The sequence below is a fragment of the Eucalyptus grandis genome, chromosome 4 (genome assembly GCF_016545825.1).
Source record: "Eucalyptus grandis isolate ANBG69807.140 chromosome 4, ASM1654582v1, whole genome shotgun sequence".
Lineage (NCBI taxonomy): Eukaryota > Viridiplantae > Streptophyta > Magnoliopsida > Myrtales > Myrtaceae > Eucalyptus > Eucalyptus grandis.
In genome coordinates, this window is record NC_052615.1 from 32,008,520 (window position 1) to 32,028,977 (window position 20,458).

The 20,458-nt window shown below is 40.6% G+C and overlaps 3 protein-coding genes across 3 annotated transcripts; 2 read left to right on the forward strand and 1 right to left on the reverse strand.

Moving 5' to 3' along the window:
• The first annotated feature begins 2,866 nt into the window (after nucleotides 1-2,866).
• On the forward strand, nucleotides 2,867-3,770 carry LOC104441874 (pectinesterase inhibitor 9). Its single transcript, XM_010055121.3, has one exon. The coding sequence runs from the start codon at nucleotides 2,923-2,925 to the stop codon at nucleotides 3,559-3,561; it is 639 nt and encodes a 212-aa protein (XP_010053423.2). The 5' UTR covers nucleotides 2,867-2,922; the 3' UTR covers nucleotides 3,562-3,770.
• Nucleotides 3,771-8,043: 4,273 nt separating this feature from the next.
• LOC104441875 (putative transferase At4g12130, mitochondrial) lies at nucleotides 8,044-12,142 on the reverse strand. The gene is made up of 5 exons (XM_039311758.1): nucleotides 11,228-12,142; nucleotides 9,477-9,965; nucleotides 9,044-9,177; nucleotides 8,675-8,957; nucleotides 8,044-8,225 (listed from the first exon to the last, which is right to left on the reverse strand). Exons 1-2 carry the CDS (start codon nucleotides 11,578-11,580, stop codon nucleotides 9,653-9,655), a joined length of 666 nt encoding a protein of 221 aa, XP_039167692.1. The 5' UTR covers nucleotides 11,581-12,142; the 3' UTR covers nucleotides 8,044-8,225; nucleotides 8,675-8,957; nucleotides 9,044-9,177; nucleotides 9,477-9,652.
• A 7,371-nt stretch (nucleotides 12,143-19,513) lies between these two features.
• On the forward strand, nucleotides 19,514-20,458 carry LOC104441876 (pectinesterase inhibitor 9). Its single transcript, XM_010055122.3, has one exon. It carries the CDS (start codon nucleotides 19,549-19,551, stop codon nucleotides 20,191-20,193), a length of 645 nt encoding a protein of 214 aa, XP_010053424.1. The 5' UTR covers nucleotides 19,514-19,548; the 3' UTR covers nucleotides 20,194-20,458.

Below are 20,458 nucleotides of genomic sequence, written 5' to 3' on the forward strand. Positions count from 1 at the left end.
GTACGATAGATGTGGACTAGCATGTCACTGGATTGAACAAAATTTGGTGCCGCCACTTAATATTGTAAATGAAGGGTCTTGGGTGTCAATTCTTTTTTTCCTCTGTGAATTTTCAATGAAAAAATTTAGGTAGTGTATTTCTCTGATATAACCACTTATCTTTCAATGAGACAGTAATAAACATTATCATTTCTCAAGTAAACTTGCTAGTTGCTTTTTGAGAGAACATTTTAGACGGTACTCCTAGAATCTACGCAAGCATTAGCGTCTATTTTAGTGCAAGCTTCTTTAGGGAGGGTTTGTTTTGGGCAAGAACTTTATTATTAGACCCATCAAATGGGTGGGTCAGTTCGGATAAATGGTCTCACTCGAATTGATCAATTTTAATGCAATACAAATGTAATAACTCATACCCTCTTGACACATATTGCTAAAACAACTTCTATATAAAACCCAATTTAGGAAACTCATACCAAAATTGAGGTGAGCGCGTGGAATGAGTAAGCGTGAAATCAAGTGAGGGCGAGAGAGTGAAGAGAGTTGTGAATCAATTTAACACTCATATTATATTGGGTTTTACCATTCTAAATCTATTTATGATTTATTTACTAAATACAACTAATTTATATAATATCTTAGCACATTAAATTTGGGTTAAGAAATGGGTTTATCACCAATTTTGATAGGTCTATTTATGATAAAGGAATGTACTATATGTGGAAATCATTTTCAAGAAAGATGTTTTCCCCTTTCCAAATTAGATTCATTTTCCAAACTTTAAACATGCATATTTTCTCATCATAAATTATTTTTCTATGATTAATCATCTTCAACGAATTGAACACATGAAAGTTCAGAAAATTAATTCTCGAAAAATCTCACTTAAGCAAACACACTCTTTAGTTCCAGTCTAGAATCTTCAAGACCCGCCATTCCTTAGTCACAGGCACCGGACTGCATTATTGCGAAGCGAATACTGGGATCATCATCCTCCATCAATTTGACATGTTCGTGAGCCTGAAATGCTTCCTAAGCACTATCTCTCCTGGTGCATCGTCTACATGCAGAAAACCAACGTCTTCTTGATGGCATTTAACTGATGTTTGATATATATCTAGATATGGTATCCCTTATCTAGGTCCCATCTGTTAGCCGAACTTGTCAGCCGAGAAAAGTTTTGGCACGCCTATCCTAGCAACGAAGTCATCCTCTGCCAAAGTAGAAAAGAAGGAAATGTAGTAGCGTGCAACTCTAGCTGTTCATATTTAACTGCAATTGACGCTCCAGCGTCTCTCTTAAAGCTCGCCGTCAGTACCTTGGGGTGACCTCAACGGTCACAAATTTTTTGTTTCTTTGTAACTATGCGACTCTATAATTACTCTTAAGTGGTTGAGATTGGACACCGTGGGGACTAGCAAATAGTTAATTGGTATCGAATGGAACGAAAAGTTGCAATTCATAGAATATCTTACACTTGATTTGAGCGGAAAAGAATAAATGACAAAAGCGAAAGACAAAGCAAAAGTAGAAAGCAAAGAAGGTTATAAGAATGGGGACGGGCATGATTCTGCCTGCAAGTATGGCTCACACTTTATTGCTGGTTTAGTAGGGCCGTTCCTCTTTGAAGAATAGAACTGACTCGGCTTCGTTCACTCACGGAAGACCAACTGAATCCAGATGGTACCATTGAGTTGGACCGGGCTTAACATGAGCTTGACTAGACTAGATTTGCGTTTTTCATGCTTGAAACTCATTTAAATTCAATCGGCTTGAGCTCGATTTGAATAGAAAATCCACATATACTTGCTCAACTCGATTTGATTCAATTAGAATCAAGCATTGAAAGAACTTGATTTTGATCAAATCTTTTCTCTGAGTTTATATTTTATATGAATCCTTTATAAGGAGACTTATTAAAAAAAGTCATAAACCTATTACAATTGTATCAATTCAGTTCTTTTTTTTTATTTATTAATTTAGTCTTAAATATTTTGCAATTGCGACAATTTAGTTCATCTTGGCCAAATTTGGTCAACCGACGCTCACGTGGACGCCAACCGTCTAGCGAACGTTGACGTAATATTTTTAATTATATATTTTTTATTTTTTTGAATTTTTTTATTGATTTGTTATTTTTATTTTTATTTTTATTTTCTCTTCTTCCTCTTGGCTTCTTCTTTGGCTTCTTCTCCCCCACAAGGCTCGCCGGTCACGGGGCAAGGGCCATAAAGCCCCCACCCCAGCCACCAGCCATCGGCAAGGGTCGTGGCCCTTCCTAGACCTTGCCTACTCTTGCTGGCGACTTCGCTTAGATCTAAGTGAGGTCGCCTTCACCCATAGCAAGCTAGGCGAGGTCGCTAGCGAGGTTTGGCAAGGGCCGTGACCCTTGCTAACGACCAACGAGGCTCGCCAAGTGGCCAATGAGCCACGCCGGAGCCTTGCTAGCCACTGTGATTAAGGAAGCCAAAGAGGAAGAAGAGGAAAAAAAAAAAAAAATAATTAAAATTTTGAAAAAAATATAAAATACTTTTAAAAAATGTCATGTCAACATTTGCCAGACAATTGGCATCTATCTTAACGCTAGCCAACCAAATTTGACCAATTGACTAAATTGGTATAATTACAAAAGATTTAAGACCGAATTGATAAAAAAAAATTATGACTGAATTGATATAATTACAATAGGCTTAGGATTCTTTTATTAATTCTCCCATCCTTTATATGAGAAACTATTTGCATATTCTTCAAAAAAAAAAAAAAAAAAACAATTAGATAATCATCAACTCGTTATTCTTTTATAATAAACTTTTCCCCAGAAATATATGAGCAAATTTCGCTCGGCTCTCGATAGCCCATCATATATTTATGCGACCCTTTGGTACCGATGAGAGCCACTTCTTCCCTCTCTCTCCCCCAACAAAAATGGCGAAACCAAAACTATCTCTCCCCTCCTTCTTCTTCCTCCTCTTCCTCCTGCTCACCCTCGTCACCACCCCATCGCAATCCTTCGTCCCCAACCACCCCAAACCAGCCCCCACCAGCTTCATCGTCTCCTCCTGCCGCGCCACCCGCTATCCGGCCCTCTGCGTCCACTGCCTCGCCGCCTATGGCCGTGCCATCCAACGGAGCGACCATCACCTCGCCCAGGCCGCCCTCATCGTCAGCCTCGCCCGGGCCCGCTCCGCCGCCTCCTTCATGTCCAAGCTGTCCCGAGCTCGCCGCATCAAGCTCCGCGAGCTCCGGGCCATGAGGGACTGTGTCGAGAACATGGGCGACACCGTGGACCGTCTCGCCGATTCGGTGAGGGAGCTTGGGCGCTCGCGGTACGTGGGCCGGGACTTTGCGTGGCACATGAGCAACGTGGAGACGTGGGTGAGCGCCGCGCTGACGGACGAGAACACCTGCACGGACGGATTCGGGGGTCGGGTCATGGATGGGGGCGTCAAGGTGGCGGTGAGGGGGAGGGTGGTGGATGTTGCTCGGGTGACGAGCAATGCCCTCGCTCTCGTGAATCGGTATGCTTCCAGGCATAGTCCGGCCACGGTGGCTGAACAGCCTTGAGTGAAGCAGAAGATAATAGCTTTTACCTTCTACTTTGCCTTGTTTTTTTTTTTTTAACCCCGTTTTATGGGAGGTGAGCAGCACTAGTATGGTGAGTATTGTTCCTGGCTTATTAGACTTAGTCGATGGAACTTATCTTGCGTTGCCAGTTGTATATTCACAGTTTACTGTCCCCAGTTCTATTGCAAGCGCGACAAACCTCTAAATGACTTCGATTGTTTTGTTCGCGCGATAGGATGGGTTCTTGCTTGTTTATGCGAAACAGACTTGCGGTACATGGTCGATCCGCCATGTCAAGATTTAATAGTTTGATGTTGCGACCACTAATCTCGCGTCTTACTCAGTCCACAATACTGGAGTTTGCTTTTCATACGAAATCAGTTTTGTTGGCAAGTCATATACAGGTGAAGTACGAATGCCACGATATAATTGTGCCAAAGAGTTATTTTTTGCCTTGGTGATCTAGAATGACTCTGCCGTGGTGTTGGCTCGTTTGAATTGGTCAAGGATCTAGCTAACATCCGGAGAATGAAGATTGAATGACTACTGGGGGCACCCGAATCATATGAGCTCAGTTCATATTTTTCACGTAGCTCTGAATTAGGTCAATATGCATCACCTGCAGTTTAAGAATTTTTGGGAAAATGGGGTGGACAATTTGAAGATGACCTCAAAATAGATGAGGGGCTCAACAAAAACACTTGAAATTAAGGAATTTGTTTGCGGTTGACGTGGAATGGATTTTACTCTTTTGTGGTCGGAGATTACGATTAGGAGGGGACAATCAGACTACTGATTTGCGGCAATTTTCTTCAAAGCATCATAGCAATTTTCTTTAAAGCTTTTGATGATTGTGGAGTTCTCCTCTTTTACCAGCAGATCGTCAAATCAGATTTGGGTTTATTCTGGCACATCAGCAAAGCATTATCTTCGACATAACCATCTTTCCCTTCTCTTCGAGATTGAGCTTATCTTGAAGTGCCATCTGCCACAGGAATGTCTTAAATTCGAGTTTTGACGTCCTAACTCAAAGGGAGTTCATGTCAAGCCTTGCTAACTACGTGATTTTTGCTCGCGTCCCCGCTGTGTTTCTGCTCATATTCGTACGTGTTAGTCCAGCTCACAGTCATCGAAATCATTTTAATAACATATCCGAGTACGCGAATCGGGCTTGTCAACATGACACGGGAAACAATGAGCAAAATGCAAGGCGTTTCTAAAGAGAGTATAGACTGAACAGACGAGTCATATGTGAGTCAAATGATTCAGTGGAGTACGTTCTTACTTTTTCTCTCTGCAAAAGCAGACAGTAAAAAGCAGACGCAGGTAATGCACCTTTGCATCGTGGGGCTCACGTTCTTTGTCCTTTTTCTTTTTGTAAGATGCTACTCTGGATCAGTTCATCAGATTGAATTTCAGAGACTCGTGAAGCGATTAGATGATTTGTCAGGAAAAGATTTTCTGATCTAAGTCCAAAACATTACGCCGAATGGTCCAACCTAAGATCCCAAGCTTCCCGGATGTGAATCAATTGCTTTTGGTAAATGGTAAGTCCTCCTTCTTGCCGAAGCTTGACCAAAGGTGCTATGAAATTCATCGTCCTATCCAAAGAATAAGAAGGACCGAAAGCATTATGGCCTTGATTGGATTGTAGAAGTTCAAGTTCAAATTTTTGCTAACAGGGTCACTTAATTGATGATTGCAACAACTGTTGACGAGCAGCTCAAGAAAAGATACGAAACTAAAATCGAAGTGCATTTGAACTAAATATGGTTAATCCACTTAATAACAATGTAACCTACAATAGAAAATATGTAGTCTAGAAATCATTGCCAATTCTTTTAAATGATGTATGTGTACTTTAATATTTAGTGTCCTTATGAAGTATTAACGAGAAGTTCATGGATCTGGCTTATTTGAATCTCTTTTGTTCCTTTTGTCCTGATGATGACCGCAGGAATATTAGGCATAACCCAACCTGCTCTCTTGAATCTTATGATTATTGATGATGACATTTTCACTCCATGCAATCGAGTGTTTCCACTCCCCCATAAAGAATTGCAGCTTGGTACGATCAGTTTTTGCCTCAGATGGCACCTCCATTGAAATTTCTCAATCATGAATGAATAGCAGAAAGTGGGGGGGCAGTTGGAGAATTATAGTCGTTCTGAAAAAGCATGGCAGGGCAGAGTTAATAGTAAGTACGGCATGATCTTTACGAGGGCTTCTTGACATGGTCAGATAGAATTAAATTTTGACATGAAATTTGTATTTTCTTTGTTGAAAAAATCACTACTACTGCGGCAAAATTTTTATTATAAAAAAAATTCTATTTTTTTGTTTTCAAAAGTAAATTTGAAATTGAATCGAGAAGTAAAAAAAAATTAATTTTTTGTTCTCAAGAATAAATCCTGAATCAAGCGAACTTATTTTTTTTTTATTTTCTCTTATTTCTTCTTGTTCTTCATCCCTCTCTCTTCTTCTTCAACTGCCGCCGTCCACTACCACCGGTCGCCGATAATCGGTTTGGCGAGCTCATTGAAAGCTCGCAAGGCCAGCATGAGGTCTAGTAAGCTCGCCGGTGGCCAGGCAGGCCTCCCCCAACCACCGGTAAGACTCGCCTAACCGAACAAGGCTTGGCCGACAAGGCGTGGCCCCATCGAGGGCCGGTAATACTCCAGTGAGGTTGCTAATCATCCCAAGGCCAGCGACCGGCAACCTTGAAGAAGGAGAAGAGAAAGAAAAGAAAAGAAAAGAAAATTATTAAAAAAATTAAAAGAAAATTATTTTGATTAGAAATTTTCGAAAATACAATTCTATTCTCGTAATAAAATTTTTGAATAGTTACTGAACGATTTAAAATGCTTAAAAATTATTCTCGAGAACAAAATAAAAAAGAATCATTTTTTTTATCAAAAATTGTTTTCGGAAGCAGAATAGTTACCAAACACACTCTAAATATCCTAAATTATGCTTTTGACACTAATATTCTAAATTTGTGTACCACCCAAAATTCCAAACTTATATCCATATGACATACTTACCTTCCATCATAATTCCGTCAATGAGAATTGCTATATCCTTCGTGGCGGCTTACGTTATATGGTGTTGACAAGTATGATAAATCGACACCGTATGCTTTCTCTCTCTCTCTCATTCAACTGCTACATTGCTTTACATTTATGGAGTAGCCTTCCTAAGATGTCCAGGCTTTGGACACATTACTAGCTTTCACTTTCAGGTACAAAGTACGTGCGAAACCATTTTTTGGAAGCTTAACAAATAAACTCCACAATAGTTGGTCAAGTGAAGTTTGGAACATTTTATTTCATGAATTTTTTTTTTCTAATAGTAAAAAAAAATGTAGTTTTGAACGTCATAAAATTTCACCTAGGAAATAAAGAAAAATTTCAAATAATAACCTAAAGTGCCATTATATTCTCAAATAAGGATTTGGAGTGGATATTATTGCAAATAAAGGCATGAATGCTATCATTTTCTTAAATAAGAACCTAAAGTGAATATTGTTTTATGTAAGAGTTTGAAGTGGCCATATCAGTCTCAAAGAAGAACCTCAACTCACTATTTGATAAGGGCAATTTTATTTTTTTAATTTTGTCTTTTTTCTATTTTTCCCAAAAAAATAAAATAAAAATTGAAAAAATAGAGACGGAAAGGAGGGCTTCCTCCTACCTGTGGCCACCGCCCCATCACCAATGGGGTGGCGACAATGGTCAAGTGCGCCGCCGGCACCAAGGGGGTGCCGACAACCCTCCCTTGCCTTCGATCGTGATCAACAAGGGTCACCGGCCCTAGGTCGGCCCTCGCCCTAGCATCGCCTCCTGCATCTCCTTCATCATCTTCTTCTTCTTCTTCTTCTTCTTCTTCTTCTTCTTCTTCTTTTTTTAAGTTTAGGCTTTTTTTTTAAAAAAAATCTATTTTTCATACCAAAAATATAATTTAATCTAAATTTAAATTGTGTTTTTACAAAAATACCCTTGATCGATCAGAATTTTTTGCTAGCCGATGATCCGGTAAGGCTAAGCCCTTATTTAAAATAAAGTTAATCACTTCGTGTCATTCTTTAAGACTAATATAACCACTTTAAGCCCTTATTTGAAATGAAATCCATTACAGATTCTTATTTGAGAAATTAAATACACTTCGGATCCTTATTTGCAATGTTCCCAGGAAATAATTTACACGTCGAAATAGAAACAACTTGTAAAATATCATTAATTACAAGAATATGAAGTATAGTCATTTAAGTTTGTTCTTTAACAAAGGGAAGTCTTTTGAAAAGTTTTCACTCTAATTCATATCAGATACGAATAACGAGAATTTTTTTTTTTTAATCTGGTACGAATAATACGACTTTGTTTTCTTTTTTATTATTTCTCCGGCATACACAGAACTCGGTTGACTCGCACCTAAGCGGAAGCAAGATAAAGAGAAACCTCGCAGCCAAACGGGCCAAAACTCCAGCATTACTTCGCAGCTTCCCTGCCTCAGCTTTGTTGGGCCTCTGGAAAATGGACCGGACATCATTGGACTTTCCAATAACCATGAAATACTGTTGTCCCTCTAATTGAAACTCTGTTTCCACATCCGATGGTCTTCCAGGACAACATATTCATCTCATCTCCATCACTTGTTTTCTCATTCTGTGTATAGAGATCAAGAAAAGATTGCATAAGGATGCTGTGGAAGCACACTGGCCTAACCACTTCAAATGCAATTATTTTTGTATGGAAATTGCTTAATAAGACCCTTCTGAATAAGCACAGAAGACCATATCCGCAGTTCTCAAACCTCCCAGCATTTCACAATTTTGACACAACCGAGTTCCAAGGTGACCAAAATGATGCGGGGAAGAGGAAAAGGAATCAACTGATATCACTTATGATGGAGATGAAGTCAGTTTGACTCAGTATAACACTGGCTCACTAATTGAATCCTTAGTTCCCCTTAAAGATTGAAAATTGGTACTTCCCTTGCAATTATTCTGACTCAGAATTTGAGGGTTAAGTTACAATCCCAGCACTATCAATATAAATTAGGTCGGAAAGATCTTTCCTTTCAACAAAAACAGCTCCAAAAGGACAGTTCTTACCGACAACAAGGTGAAGAGTGTGCGTGTTAGCACAATGAAATTTAAGCAACTGCATTGTGCTGTTGTTGCTCTTAAAACCATTCTGGAGGCCACCAATCTGGTTTAACTGCCTCTACATTGAGATCTTGCCCAAGTTTGGCAAGCAAACTGGACTTTTTGAGAGCATCTTCCAACTGTAATAGACCTAGACCTCGACATCCCAGAATGGAGGTGACTATTCCAATTCTCCTGCCAGATGCAGCATCCAGGATTTCTAATCCAGAAGAAACTTTCTGCTCTGCTTCTATAATAAGAAGGAGCATTAGAGATCCATCAAATACATATGCCAGAAAAAAGGACCGGCAACAATAACAGAGGCAGAAGATTTACCTTTTCTGTTATCGTGAAGGAACTTCAAAGGCAGCAAACGCTTGCGAATCATATCTCGGTGATGGGTCAGCAACCCTTATCGAAGCTAATCGTAATAAGACCTTCTAGATTGTATTCCAGTGGAATTGCCTCTCCTACATAAAAAAAGAGTTGAATGATCAAGATTACGTGGTGCAGAGAGAGGCAATACACAGTAGAAATAGCTTCTGCTGCATTGAAAGTCTAAAGCACCAAAATCCAACTATGTGCCTTGAAGAGAATCATCATGTGGAAAGAAACAAATCTCATTCAGATATTCTGAATGCCTTCAAGCAGTTACGGGAAAGGGATTTGCTAAGAATTTCTGACAAGAAGGTTCTATATCTCAAGATACTTAACAAATTTCAACCCAACTAAAACATATTAAATTGAGAAATTGCTAAACAAGACGAACCCTTAGGAATCTCTATTGAGCCCTCCGCAAATCCCTTCTCTAGTCTCAAAAGAAGACAAACTTTTTAATCTGTTTCTTTGTCTGCTTCAACCAAAGGAGCTGCAATAGAACATGATAGAAGTTAACAGTCTAGGTTAAAGGGTATTTGCAGGGAATAAAAGAAGCTGGCCCAGTTTTTAAAGCCATAACGTCGAAGACATGCGAGCAACCAAAACGAGAAAGGACAAGAAACACAAACGTTCTGAAGATGGAAATATTCCTCTATAACCCAGAGAGTCTAATCTAGGATCTTTGAACCACTGCCACCGAATATCATTTCCTTGTGAAGCAGACATAGCGGATTTGTCAATGCCAGCACCCCAGCCAACACTAGCAGCATCTGGCTCCTTTGCTGTTGAGGACTTGTGAGAGTAGTTAGTGTCGTAACGCTGCCAGTAAGTGAAATCTTTGGATATATTTCCAATATCTACTTTGGCCCTCAATCGGTACCTGCAGCAACAGGATAATGAGAAACTGTACGCATGAGCCCAAGAGAAAGTCATCATTTTTATTTTGTTGGGAGGGGAAAAGTTCCTGGTGCACTTCATATTTTCAGCAAAGCCCATCTATTAACCAGAAAGTAACAGGGGGAAAAAAGAAACTACTTTACATGCACAAGAAGGCAGAAGCATTAGAAACTGCCTACAGAAAGAACTAAATTGAGGTCAAGGAGAGACCAAAGGTAATTCTAAAGATTACTTTTATGCAATTGAGTTCCCACTTCCCAGATTGGTTGAACAAATATTAACTAATGGAAATTCATCAACCTACTCAGCTATAGAGGGGCAGAAAGCTGCCACTTCACAGCATCCAATTTGCCTACATCATATTGATTGGAGGACCCTATGAGGCTAGAATGATACCAAACCAAGATCGGTGCACTGAAATTCTTCAAAAAAGAAACCTTGTTTGATCATCCATACTTATAATGATCTTCATTATGCCAAATTTTTTTAAAAGATGCCTCACACCTTATAAATTGCTTCCTCTTGAATAAAGACAACATGTGATGGTTAAGATTAGGGTAAAGCACACAACTTCGTATCTGCCTAGGAGCTTCATCTGCTACACCAACATAAAAAATAATGCAGCAAGCTCAATAATACCTAATCCTTACAGACACCATTGGTTCAAAAGCAGAAGGAGGATGAAGCTTCAGTTCATCCTGAGGGTCTAGGATAGTAAATAGCAGTTATGAGTAATTCTTGCGATGATAGAAGAAAGAAGGATGAAGTTTCAGTTCATCATAGGGATGAAGGCATGCTATTACATGAGTGGTGAGACTGGAGAACACTATCATGTTTGATAGCTCGCAATTGAAGCTTTGTAAATTCTTCTGATCACCTGGATAGCAATTAATATCCAAGGTTCTTCCTTGAATACAAACTACAAATTTGCAGTTGCACAGACATTTTTAAAAAAATCAACCTTGAAAACATTGGAAAAAACAGAATTTATGAGCAGCCTAAGACTCCAGAGAACCACAGAAAATTCACATTTCTCAATCAATTGCAGCTAAGAGAACAACTTGTGCCATGTTAGGATGGATAAAACTGAAGGAAAATGAAAGGAAACTATTCCCCAAGACAAAACATAGTGACAAGGATACCAACGCACGCATAAACATTTCCATCCTCCCTTCACAAACCATACATAAATTCAGATATTTACCCCAAAAACAAGACGATGATTTAAAATTTCAATGAACTCACCTTTTGAATGTCTGCACAACCTCATCCAAGACCTGCGCATCCATGTCTGCGAGAGGCTCAAGCTCCCCGTCATTGGACCCAGGTCCGGATCCAGTCTTCTTGAGCTTCTCTTGGGGCCTCGTGGGCCTTATCAGAAACAGGTCACATAAAAACCTCCCTTGAGGAGTCAACAGAGCAGCATACATCGAAGGAAACGTAATCACGGGCATGTTGGGCGTGGCCGGGTTTAAAATCTTCTCGCTGGGGGTTTCACCGAATCGCTGCACATCGTTGCTCAATAGGCCCTGGAGGAACTTGATCTTACCCGGGCCGCTGAACTCGATAACGGACCGGGCCCTGAGCCCGGAGGCCATTGACCTGACATTGTCGAGGTTGTGTTGGTGGTGGTTGCAGCGGAGCGTCAAGTAACTAGACGCGATGGATTTGGGTTACCAAAGATGAGACTTAAACCGATGCATCTTTTTGTTCTTTTTCGGCAGATCAGCGATTCAAATGATTTACAGTTTTGGGTTGAAAATGGAGGAGCAGCAAGACAGGAGTGATGCTCAATTGCATGAGGGAGCTTCGAAGGGTGACATGTAGCTCCTTGCGCTATGCCATGCGGACAAGAAAGCTACAACTTCGACATATGAACGACCTGCAACTATAGAGGGTTTCACTACACCTAAACAATTACGCTACATGCATCTTGAACACCTCAATCTAGAAAATAAATCCGGACATTCTCAGCTCAGATGACGATTCAGCAACATATCTGAAGCGGTATCTAATCCGATGAGAGCAGAGCAAACCGACGCACTAAAGGAACGAGGGCTCTTGGCCATCAAAGGATGGATCGGGAGCTACGTCACCAGCTCAACATACCAAGCAGTAACGTACATGTAACGCTACACAATTCTCAAATCAATGCTAATGTCTCTGAGGCAAGTCGTCGAACAGGTGGTGAACGCGATGACGTGAGATGGTTATCCAGATGTTAGCAGAGACGAATCAACCAATTCGAAGGCAAACGAAGAACGATCCAACGTCAGAGTGCTCTCAACCGAAGAGAAACAGAACATCCTAGGATGATTACTTGGGATCGGCTACAGTGACGCGCGACTTGAATCGCGGGGGCGGAAGAGAGCGGTGACGAAGTGGAGAACGCACTCACTGGAAATGACGGCGCCGATCGGAGGTAGGATGGTCGTCGGCGTGGCGCGGCGGCGAAGGATTTTCTCGCCGGAGGGGGGCGGAGAGGGAGGTCCCTGCTTGCGTCTCTTTCCGTTCCTGTGGCGAGGTGGGCGGGCTCGGTGAATGGGCTTTGCTCGTTTAACGGGCTCTGGTCACTTTTGTGGGCTTTAATTGGGGTCTGGATGGGATTTTTGTTGGAAAAAGTCTAGGTTGGTCCGTTAATTTTTGTTATTTTTGTTTATTGGCTTATTATTAATTCTTTGTTCTTTTTATTATTTATTTTTCACTTTTACAAAAAAAAAAATCGCTTGCATTGTAGCCAAAAAAAAAAAGGTTTGATTGACGAAAATTGACCAAAAAAAAAAAAAAAAGAGTTAATCTTCAATTCTTTTGTAATTATCTTAAGCTCGATAACAATTGTCGAAATCTAAAATCTTGAAATCAAGCAAGAACCTAACTTCAACAAACTCAAACTACCTAAATCTCTTCTTTTTTCATTTAGCTCGCATTCAATAGCGACAAAACATAACAATCTTAAACTTCTCCTGCATATTTTCAGAGGGCAAAAACGAGAATTCATAGAGAAAACCAAAAATGGCAAGAAGAAGAAGAAGAAGAATCTCCCCAATCTTCAATACCCGAAAAATACATCCATCATCTTTGCCCTTTAAAATGACAAAGGGCTGAGCCACCCTAAGCCGAAAGCAATAGCGAATCTTGAACTTGTTCATGCTCATCCAAACCGGCCTAAAAAAAGTTATTGGAAAGCAAAGCCCTTCCTTCCAATCCAAATTGATGAAGCTGCCCCTATATCTATTCACCACTCACCCCGATCACATATTGGCACGTTCATGATACATCATGATCCAAAGCTCTAAAAAGGACCTATGCATTAGTTTACTATCACGATTATATATTGGCTCGATTTTCCTGATCGCTTGAAGGCGAAGCCACCTATTTCTTCGGGCAAAGGGTGCTCCCTCCTCCTAACTCCTTCCACTTCTCCCCGGGACAGGGACTATGGCTTGACCTTTGAGGGAGAACTACATGGGACCACGACCTTCAGCGAAGCTTGGTCGAAGAACCAGATGAAGGCGAACCTCTACAGTTCCTCTCTCTGCTCCTTCAAGACAAACGCGTTCGAAACGTCGCCATACCTAAGTGCTCTTGCAACACGTCTTTGGTTGTCTCCCTTGCGACGCAGGTCACTGGACAGGAGGGAGAGAGGACCGAAGAGCGAGTTGGATTCATCCAAACAACAAGCTTCAGCCCATAAAAAAAATGGCAAACTCTGGGCGAGACCCATGTTCGGGCGGAGTCCTCACTTGATTTGAGTCCCCATTTTTAGAATAAAAAATTCCAATTTTTTTTTTTTTGAAAAAAAGCTTAGAAATTAGCTTTTGATTAGTTTTGTCAGTTTTCTAACTTTAATACTAGTTTAAAATTAGTTTAAATTTTCCTAGATTAAAATTCACAATTTAGGTATTTGCTCATCATATGGTAAGTAAGCAAGTACAAGTTGCCCATATTAAATTGGGCCTTTGATTCACAAAATGGGTTTGCTAGCCCTAACATCGGTGAATGGAAGGATAATGGAGGATTGGGCAATCTTAGAAGGCTCAAGTATTAGGAGGCAGGTGTTATAGTATAAAGCTTAATCTATGAGAAAATGTGATATTACTTTCGGTATTCTTATCTTTGAATCCCTCAACATGAAAAATTACCAAGATATTTATAAGAACATGGCCAATATGCTAAGTCAGCAAGATCTTACCCTATTGCAACGTAAGAATATCGGCGAATGATATACCCCCACATGTCATGAGGACATGGGATCATATATATGGTGATCGCGCATTAGGACACTGGTGGGAAGATAAAGAATAAACATTATTAAATATTTTCTAATGAGTCCTGTGCTAAGTCTATCTAGTCAAATCTCTCTAATCATCATAAAAAGATACGGAAAAATCCACGATCATGCCATTAATCTAGAGTCATCCCTATTGAGACTAGAGGAGCCCCATTTTGAGTCTCCAAATCCAAATATCTTCAAATCATCACAATCAAATAGAAATAATCCAAAATCCCGTGACTAGTAAAATAGTTAACTCACATGGAATGTAACTCCCGATGTGAAACGAAAAATTGCAATTCGTAGAATTTCTTACACATGACTTGAGCGGAAAAGAATAAACGATAAAGTAAAAGCCAAAGCAAAAGTAGAAAGCAAAGAAGCTCATAAGGATAGGAAGGCGCGCAGCCATGATTTTGCCTGCAAGTACGGTTTCACCCTTTATTGACGGCTTCCATAGGAAGACTCTTTTTGGACCATCCTTAAAAAGGCTTACGGCGAAAACAGATGAGAGAACCGCCCGGGTGAGAAACCCCATGCTGTCCTCCTATTTCCTCTCTGTCGGGAAGATAAAGATAGATAAGAAATTATGGGGTTTCACGATGATAAAGATAAACATCACGTCAGGATTTCGGTTCTGGTTACTATCGGGTAGGCAGGTATAATAGTCTCCCGCGCCTGAGTGAGTGAGAATGGGTTAAATGCCGACAGCTAGGTTAACACGTCTTACGGCACTATGACCTAGTTCCCCCGATTGAGAACAGTGCCATAAAACCTAGTGTTGTATGACTGAGTCGGACGAGCTTAACTTGAACTTAGATTCGATGCAGCTTATATATTTCATGCTTGAAAGTCGACTTGAATTTAATCAGGTTAAGCTTGATTTGAATAGGAGATTTAGATATATGTGTGCTCAACTCGACTTGACTTGACTAGAACGAAATTACTAAGGAGCTTGATTTTGATATCATAAAGTTCTAATCTTTTTCCTGAGTTCATATTTATGTGAGTCCTTTATTTGAGAATTTATTACATATTCTTCAAAGAAACAATCGGATAATCATGGACTCGTTATTTTTTTATACTAAACTTCTCCCCAGAAATATAAGAACAAATTTCGCTCGGTGAATGGGCTTTGCTCGTTTAATGGGCTCTGGTCACTTTTGTGGGCTTAAATTGGGGTCTGGATGAGATTTTTGTTGGAAAAAGTCCAGATTGATCCGTTAATTTTGGTTTTTTTTTTGTTTATTGGCTTATTATGAAATTTTTTGTTCTTTTTTTTTTTTTTTTTTAAATATTGCTTGAATTGTAGCAAAAAATCAGGTCTCGATTGAAGAAAATTGACCAAAAAAAAAACAGAGTTAATCTTCGACTCATCATCTTAAGCTCAGATAACAATATTGAAATTTAAAATCTAAAAATCAATCAAGAACCTAACTTCAACAAATCCACAATTCCAAATTCTCTTCTTTTTTCACATTCCGCTTGCATTCAATAGCAATCCCACCTACCTCCAGAAATGAAAAATCGAAAATTCATTGAGAAAATCAAAATCGAAAAAAAAGAGAAAAAGAAGTGCCCAAATGTTCAATACCGGAACAACATATCCATCGTCTTTGAGAACGGTCTTCAGCGAAGCTTGGTCAAAGAACTAGATGAACACAAACCCCTAGAGTTCCTGTGTTTTGATCGTTCAGGACAAATGTGTTCGAAATGTTGCCATACTTTTTGCAGTGCGTCTTTGGTCGTCTCCCTTGCGATGCGGGTCACTGGAGAGGAGGGAGAAAGGAGCGAAGAGCGAAGTTGGATTTGTGTGAGCAGCAAGGAAGGAAACGGTTCGCCAAAGTGAAGTTTTGGTGTTTTCTATTTAGCCCATCAATCAGAGTCCTAACTTGATCCAAGTCCCCATTTTTAGAATAAAATTTTTTTAAAAAATTTAAAGAAAGAAAAGGCTTAGCTTTTGATGAGTTATGATAGATTTCTAGCGTCAATATTAGTTAAAAATGAGTTTTAGATTTTCCTAGATTAAAATTCACAATTTAGGGATTTGCCCATCTGAGCAAGTACAAGTTACTCATATTAAATTGGGCCCTTTTCGTCTAAGTCACAAAAAGGGTTTGCCGGCCCTAATATGAGTGAATGGAAGGATAGTGGAGGATTAGGCAATCTTAGAAGGCCAAAGTAGTAGAAGGCAGGTGTTATAGGATAAAGCTTACTCTATGAGAAAATGTGATATTATTTCCAATATTCTTTTATCTTTGAATCACTCGGAATGAAAAACTATTGAGATACTTATAGAATGAAAAACTATTGAGATACTTATAGGTATTGGCCACTAAGTGAGCAAGATTTTGCCATATGGCAATGTAAACATATCCGCGAATGGCAATGAGGACATAGGGTCACGGATGGGGATCGCCCATTACAACACAGGTGGGGAGGTAAAAGATAAACATTAGTAGACCTTTTTCTAATGAGCCCCGTATCAAGGTCAAATCATCATAAAAAAGAGATGGGAAAAATCCACCATCATGCATTAATCTCGAGTCATCCCTCTTTAGACCAAAGGAACCCCATTTTGAGTATGAAGCCAAATATCTTCAAATCATCACAAGAAAATAAAAATAATCCAAAATCCAGCGACTGGTGAAATTGTTGATTGGCATCGAATGTACCTATCGATATAAAACGAAAATTGCAATTCGTAGAATCTCTCACGCCTGATTTAAGCGCAAAAGGATAAAGGATAAAGTAAAAGCCAAAGCAAAAGTAGAAAGCAAAGAAGCTCGCAAGGACAAGACGGGGCGCAGCCATGATGCTGCCTGCACCCTTTGTTGACGGCTTCCATAGGAAGATAAAACAAATCCCCCCTTCCTTTTTCCCCTTCTCCTCAACCAAGTGCGGTGGGGTTTTTTATTTTTTGTTTTTTGGATCTATAGCCACCCGGTATCCGGAGCCTTCGCCCCAACTAATTCGGATGCGAGCATTGTCAGACCCATAATAGGGGGCTCTCCCAGCGCATCAGCTTCGTACACGAGACTCGAACTTGAGATCTTACCTAGTGCATGTTTGGTAACTATCCCAACAATGTCTAATTTTGATTTTTTATTCCCGAAAATAGTTTGAAAACATAATTGCGTTTGGTAAAATTTTTGTTTCCGAGAACAAATTTCTATTTTTTTGTTCCTAGAATTAGATTTGGAATAGAATAAAAAAAAAAAAAAGCCGATTCTTGTTCTGGGAACAAATTTAAGAATCAAAACTAACTATTTTTATTCTTCTATTTTCTCTTCTTCTTCATCCCGCCGCCACCGTCCGCCGTCGTCCGCCACCGTATGCTGCCGCCTGCTAATGATCGTCGGAGGCTCGCTAGAGGCATGCCTAGCCTGGCCCCAGCAAGGCTTGCCCAACCCCGCCAGTGGCCAGGCGAGCCTCGCCAAGGCTGGGCTTGCCTCGCGATGTCCAGCCCCGGCGAGGCCGCTTGGCCACCGATGAGGCTTGCCCGGCCTTGTCGGTGGCCAAGCGGGGCTTGTCGAGCCATCGGCGAGGCTCGGCCTCACCAGATTTGGCTAGGTGGTGGCCCTTGTCTGGTGAGGCCGAGCCTCAACGAGGCTGGGCGAGCCTCGTCGTTGGCCAGGTGGGCCTCGCCTAAGCTCGGCCGATAAGGGCCGGCGACACTCCGATGAGGTCGTTGGCCCTTGTCTGGCCGGTGGCCGGTCATCGAGAAGAAGAAGAAGAAGAATAGGAGAAAAAGGAAAGAAAAAAAAAAAAAAAGTAAAAGAATTATTTAAAAATTGAAAGAAATTGATTTGGAATATAATCAATGAGCACGGTACCAAAATGCAATTATATTCCGAATCGAAATTTTTTAACAGTTTATCAAACAGCTTAAAATACTAAGAAATTGTTCCTGGGAATATAATTAAAAAAAAATTATTTCAAATCAGAATCTGTTTTGTTCCAAAAAAAAAAATCAGAATCTGTTTCCGAGAATAGAATTATTACCAAACACGCCCTTAAGGGAACCCAAGCTCTTTATCACTTGGGCCAACAGACATTTGTAGTGTGGTGGTATTTCAAATGTAGACTTAGTTTATTTTACATAAAATATAACATTTTTGGAAAATGGTTTTTATTTTTCAGAAAAATCATTGCATTTTTCAGTGTTCCGTTGAAACTTGAAAATAGGCTAGAATATATATTTTGTTGTTCAGTAAAGGAAATCTTTTCCTTGATACACAATGTAAATGAAATTTTATTATTATATTTTTAATTGATTTTAATTATTTTTTATTTCTTTTTCTTTTTCTTTTCCTTTTCTTCTTCATTGGTTGGTCGCTAACCATAGCCTCGCCACAAGCTGAGCTCACCCAACGCCAGTGACCTCAAGCAAGGGTCACTAAACGTTGGCGAGGATCTAGCAATCTCAAGTTACACTTTACTAGCGCTTTGCTAGATCTAGTAGGGCTCAACCTTACCAATGTTGGGCAAGGTGGACCTCATTTAAATATGGCAAGCTCGAGCCTCATCAAATTATTGGTGAGGCTTTAGCTCACCTATAACTGGTCACCAGTTGCTGCCGTGGTAGCAACCGGTCAATGAAGAAAAAAAGAAAAGAAAAGGAAATTATAATTAAAATGATTTTTAATAAAAATTAAAAAAGAAAAGAAAAGAAAAGGTTTTTGATAAAAAGGAGCGGTGAAAAAAGACGTGAAAAATGTTTTCTACTTCTCAAAAGTCAAAATCATTTTTCCCTATGTTTGAATATTTTTTTCCTTTTATAGAAAATGTTTTCCCCAACTAATTCATTTTCCGTAAAACGAACATCGAAAAATCCAGAAAACTTTTTTGTAAAATTATCTTATGTGAATCAAACGAAGCTCTAGTGTTATAAAAAAGAGTCAGACCGAGCTTAACCTGAGCTCGATTAGATGCGACTTACATTTATCATGCTCGAAAGTCAACCTGAATTTAATCAGCTTTAGCATGATTCGAATAGAAAATTTAGATATGCATCTGCTCGACTCCACTTGAGTTGATTAGATTAGAACGAAGTTACTAAGAAACTTGATTTCAATCTCAATAAGCTCTAATCTTTTCCCTGAGTTCATATTTATGTGAGTCCTTTATTTGAGAATTTATTACATATTCTTCAAAGAAACAATCGGATAATCATGGACTCGTTATTTTTTTATACTAAACTTCTCCCCAGAAATATAAGAACAAATTTCGCTCTGCTCTCGGCAGCCCATCGTTTATTTAAACCTCTCTCTCTCTCTCCCCCCAGACAAAAATGGCGAAACCAAGACCATCTCTCTCCTTCTTCTTCTTCTTCTTCCTCCTCTTCCTCGTACTCTCCCTCGCCACCACCCCAGCCCAATCCTTCGTCCCCAGCCACCCCAAACCAGCCCCCACCAGCTTCATCGTCTCCTCCTGCCGCGCCACCCGCTATCCGGCCCTCTGCGTCCACTGCCTCGCCGCCTATGGCCGCGCCATCCAACAGAGCGACCGCCACCTCGCCCAGGCCGCCCTCATCGTCAGCCTCGCCCGGGCCCGCTCCGCCGCCTCCTTCGTGTCCAGGCTGTCCCGAGCTCGCCGCATCAAGCTCCGCGAGCTCCGGGCCGTGAGGGACTGCGTCGAGAACATGGGCGACTCCGTGGACCGTCTCGCCGATTCAGCGAGGGAGCTCGGGCGCTCGGATCGGGACGCGGGCGAGGACTTCGCGTGGCACATGAGCAACGTGGAGACGTGGGTGAGCGCCGCGCTGACGGACGAGAACACCTGCGTGGATGGGTTCGCGGGGGTCATGGATGGGGGATTGAAGGTGGCGGTGAGGCGGAGGGTAGTATATGTTGCTCAGGTGACCAGCAACGCGCTCGCTCTCGTGAACCGGTTCGCTTCCAAACATCGGCCAGTCGCGGTGGCCGGAACGCCTTGAGTGGAGTAAGAGAAAATAGGTTTTACCTTTGGTACTTCGTCGTTTCTTTCTCTTTTTTCTTTTCCGTTTTGTGTAAAATGCATGAGGAGAGAGTAGAAGCAGCAGCAGTGTGGTGTGAGTGTTGTTCCTGGCTTATTAGACTTTGTCGATGGAAATGGTAAAAGGTCAAAAAAGAAAAGAACGAGCAGAAGCTGTAATCTTGCGAGTTACCAGTTGTATTTTACCAGTTTCACCGTCCCTAATTCTATTCCGAGCGAAGAGAAAA

Coding starts and splice junctions, on each gene's coding strand:
- LOC104441874 (XM_010055121.3), top strand. CDS start 2,923: ATGGCGAAACCAAAACTATCTCTCCCCTCCTTCTTCTTCCTCCTCTTC.
- LOC104441876 (XM_010055122.3), top strand. CDS start 19,549: ATGGCGAAACCAAGACCATCTCTCTCCTTCTTCTTCTTCTTCTTCCTC.
- LOC104441875 (XM_039311758.1), bottom strand. CDS start 11,580: ATGGCCTCCGGGCTCAGGGCCCGGTCCGTTATCGAGTTCAGCGGCCCG. Junction 9,966..11,227: donor GTTGTGCAGACATTCAAAAG/GTGAGTTCATTG, acceptor CTGTTGCTGCAG/GTACCGATTGAGGGCCAAAG.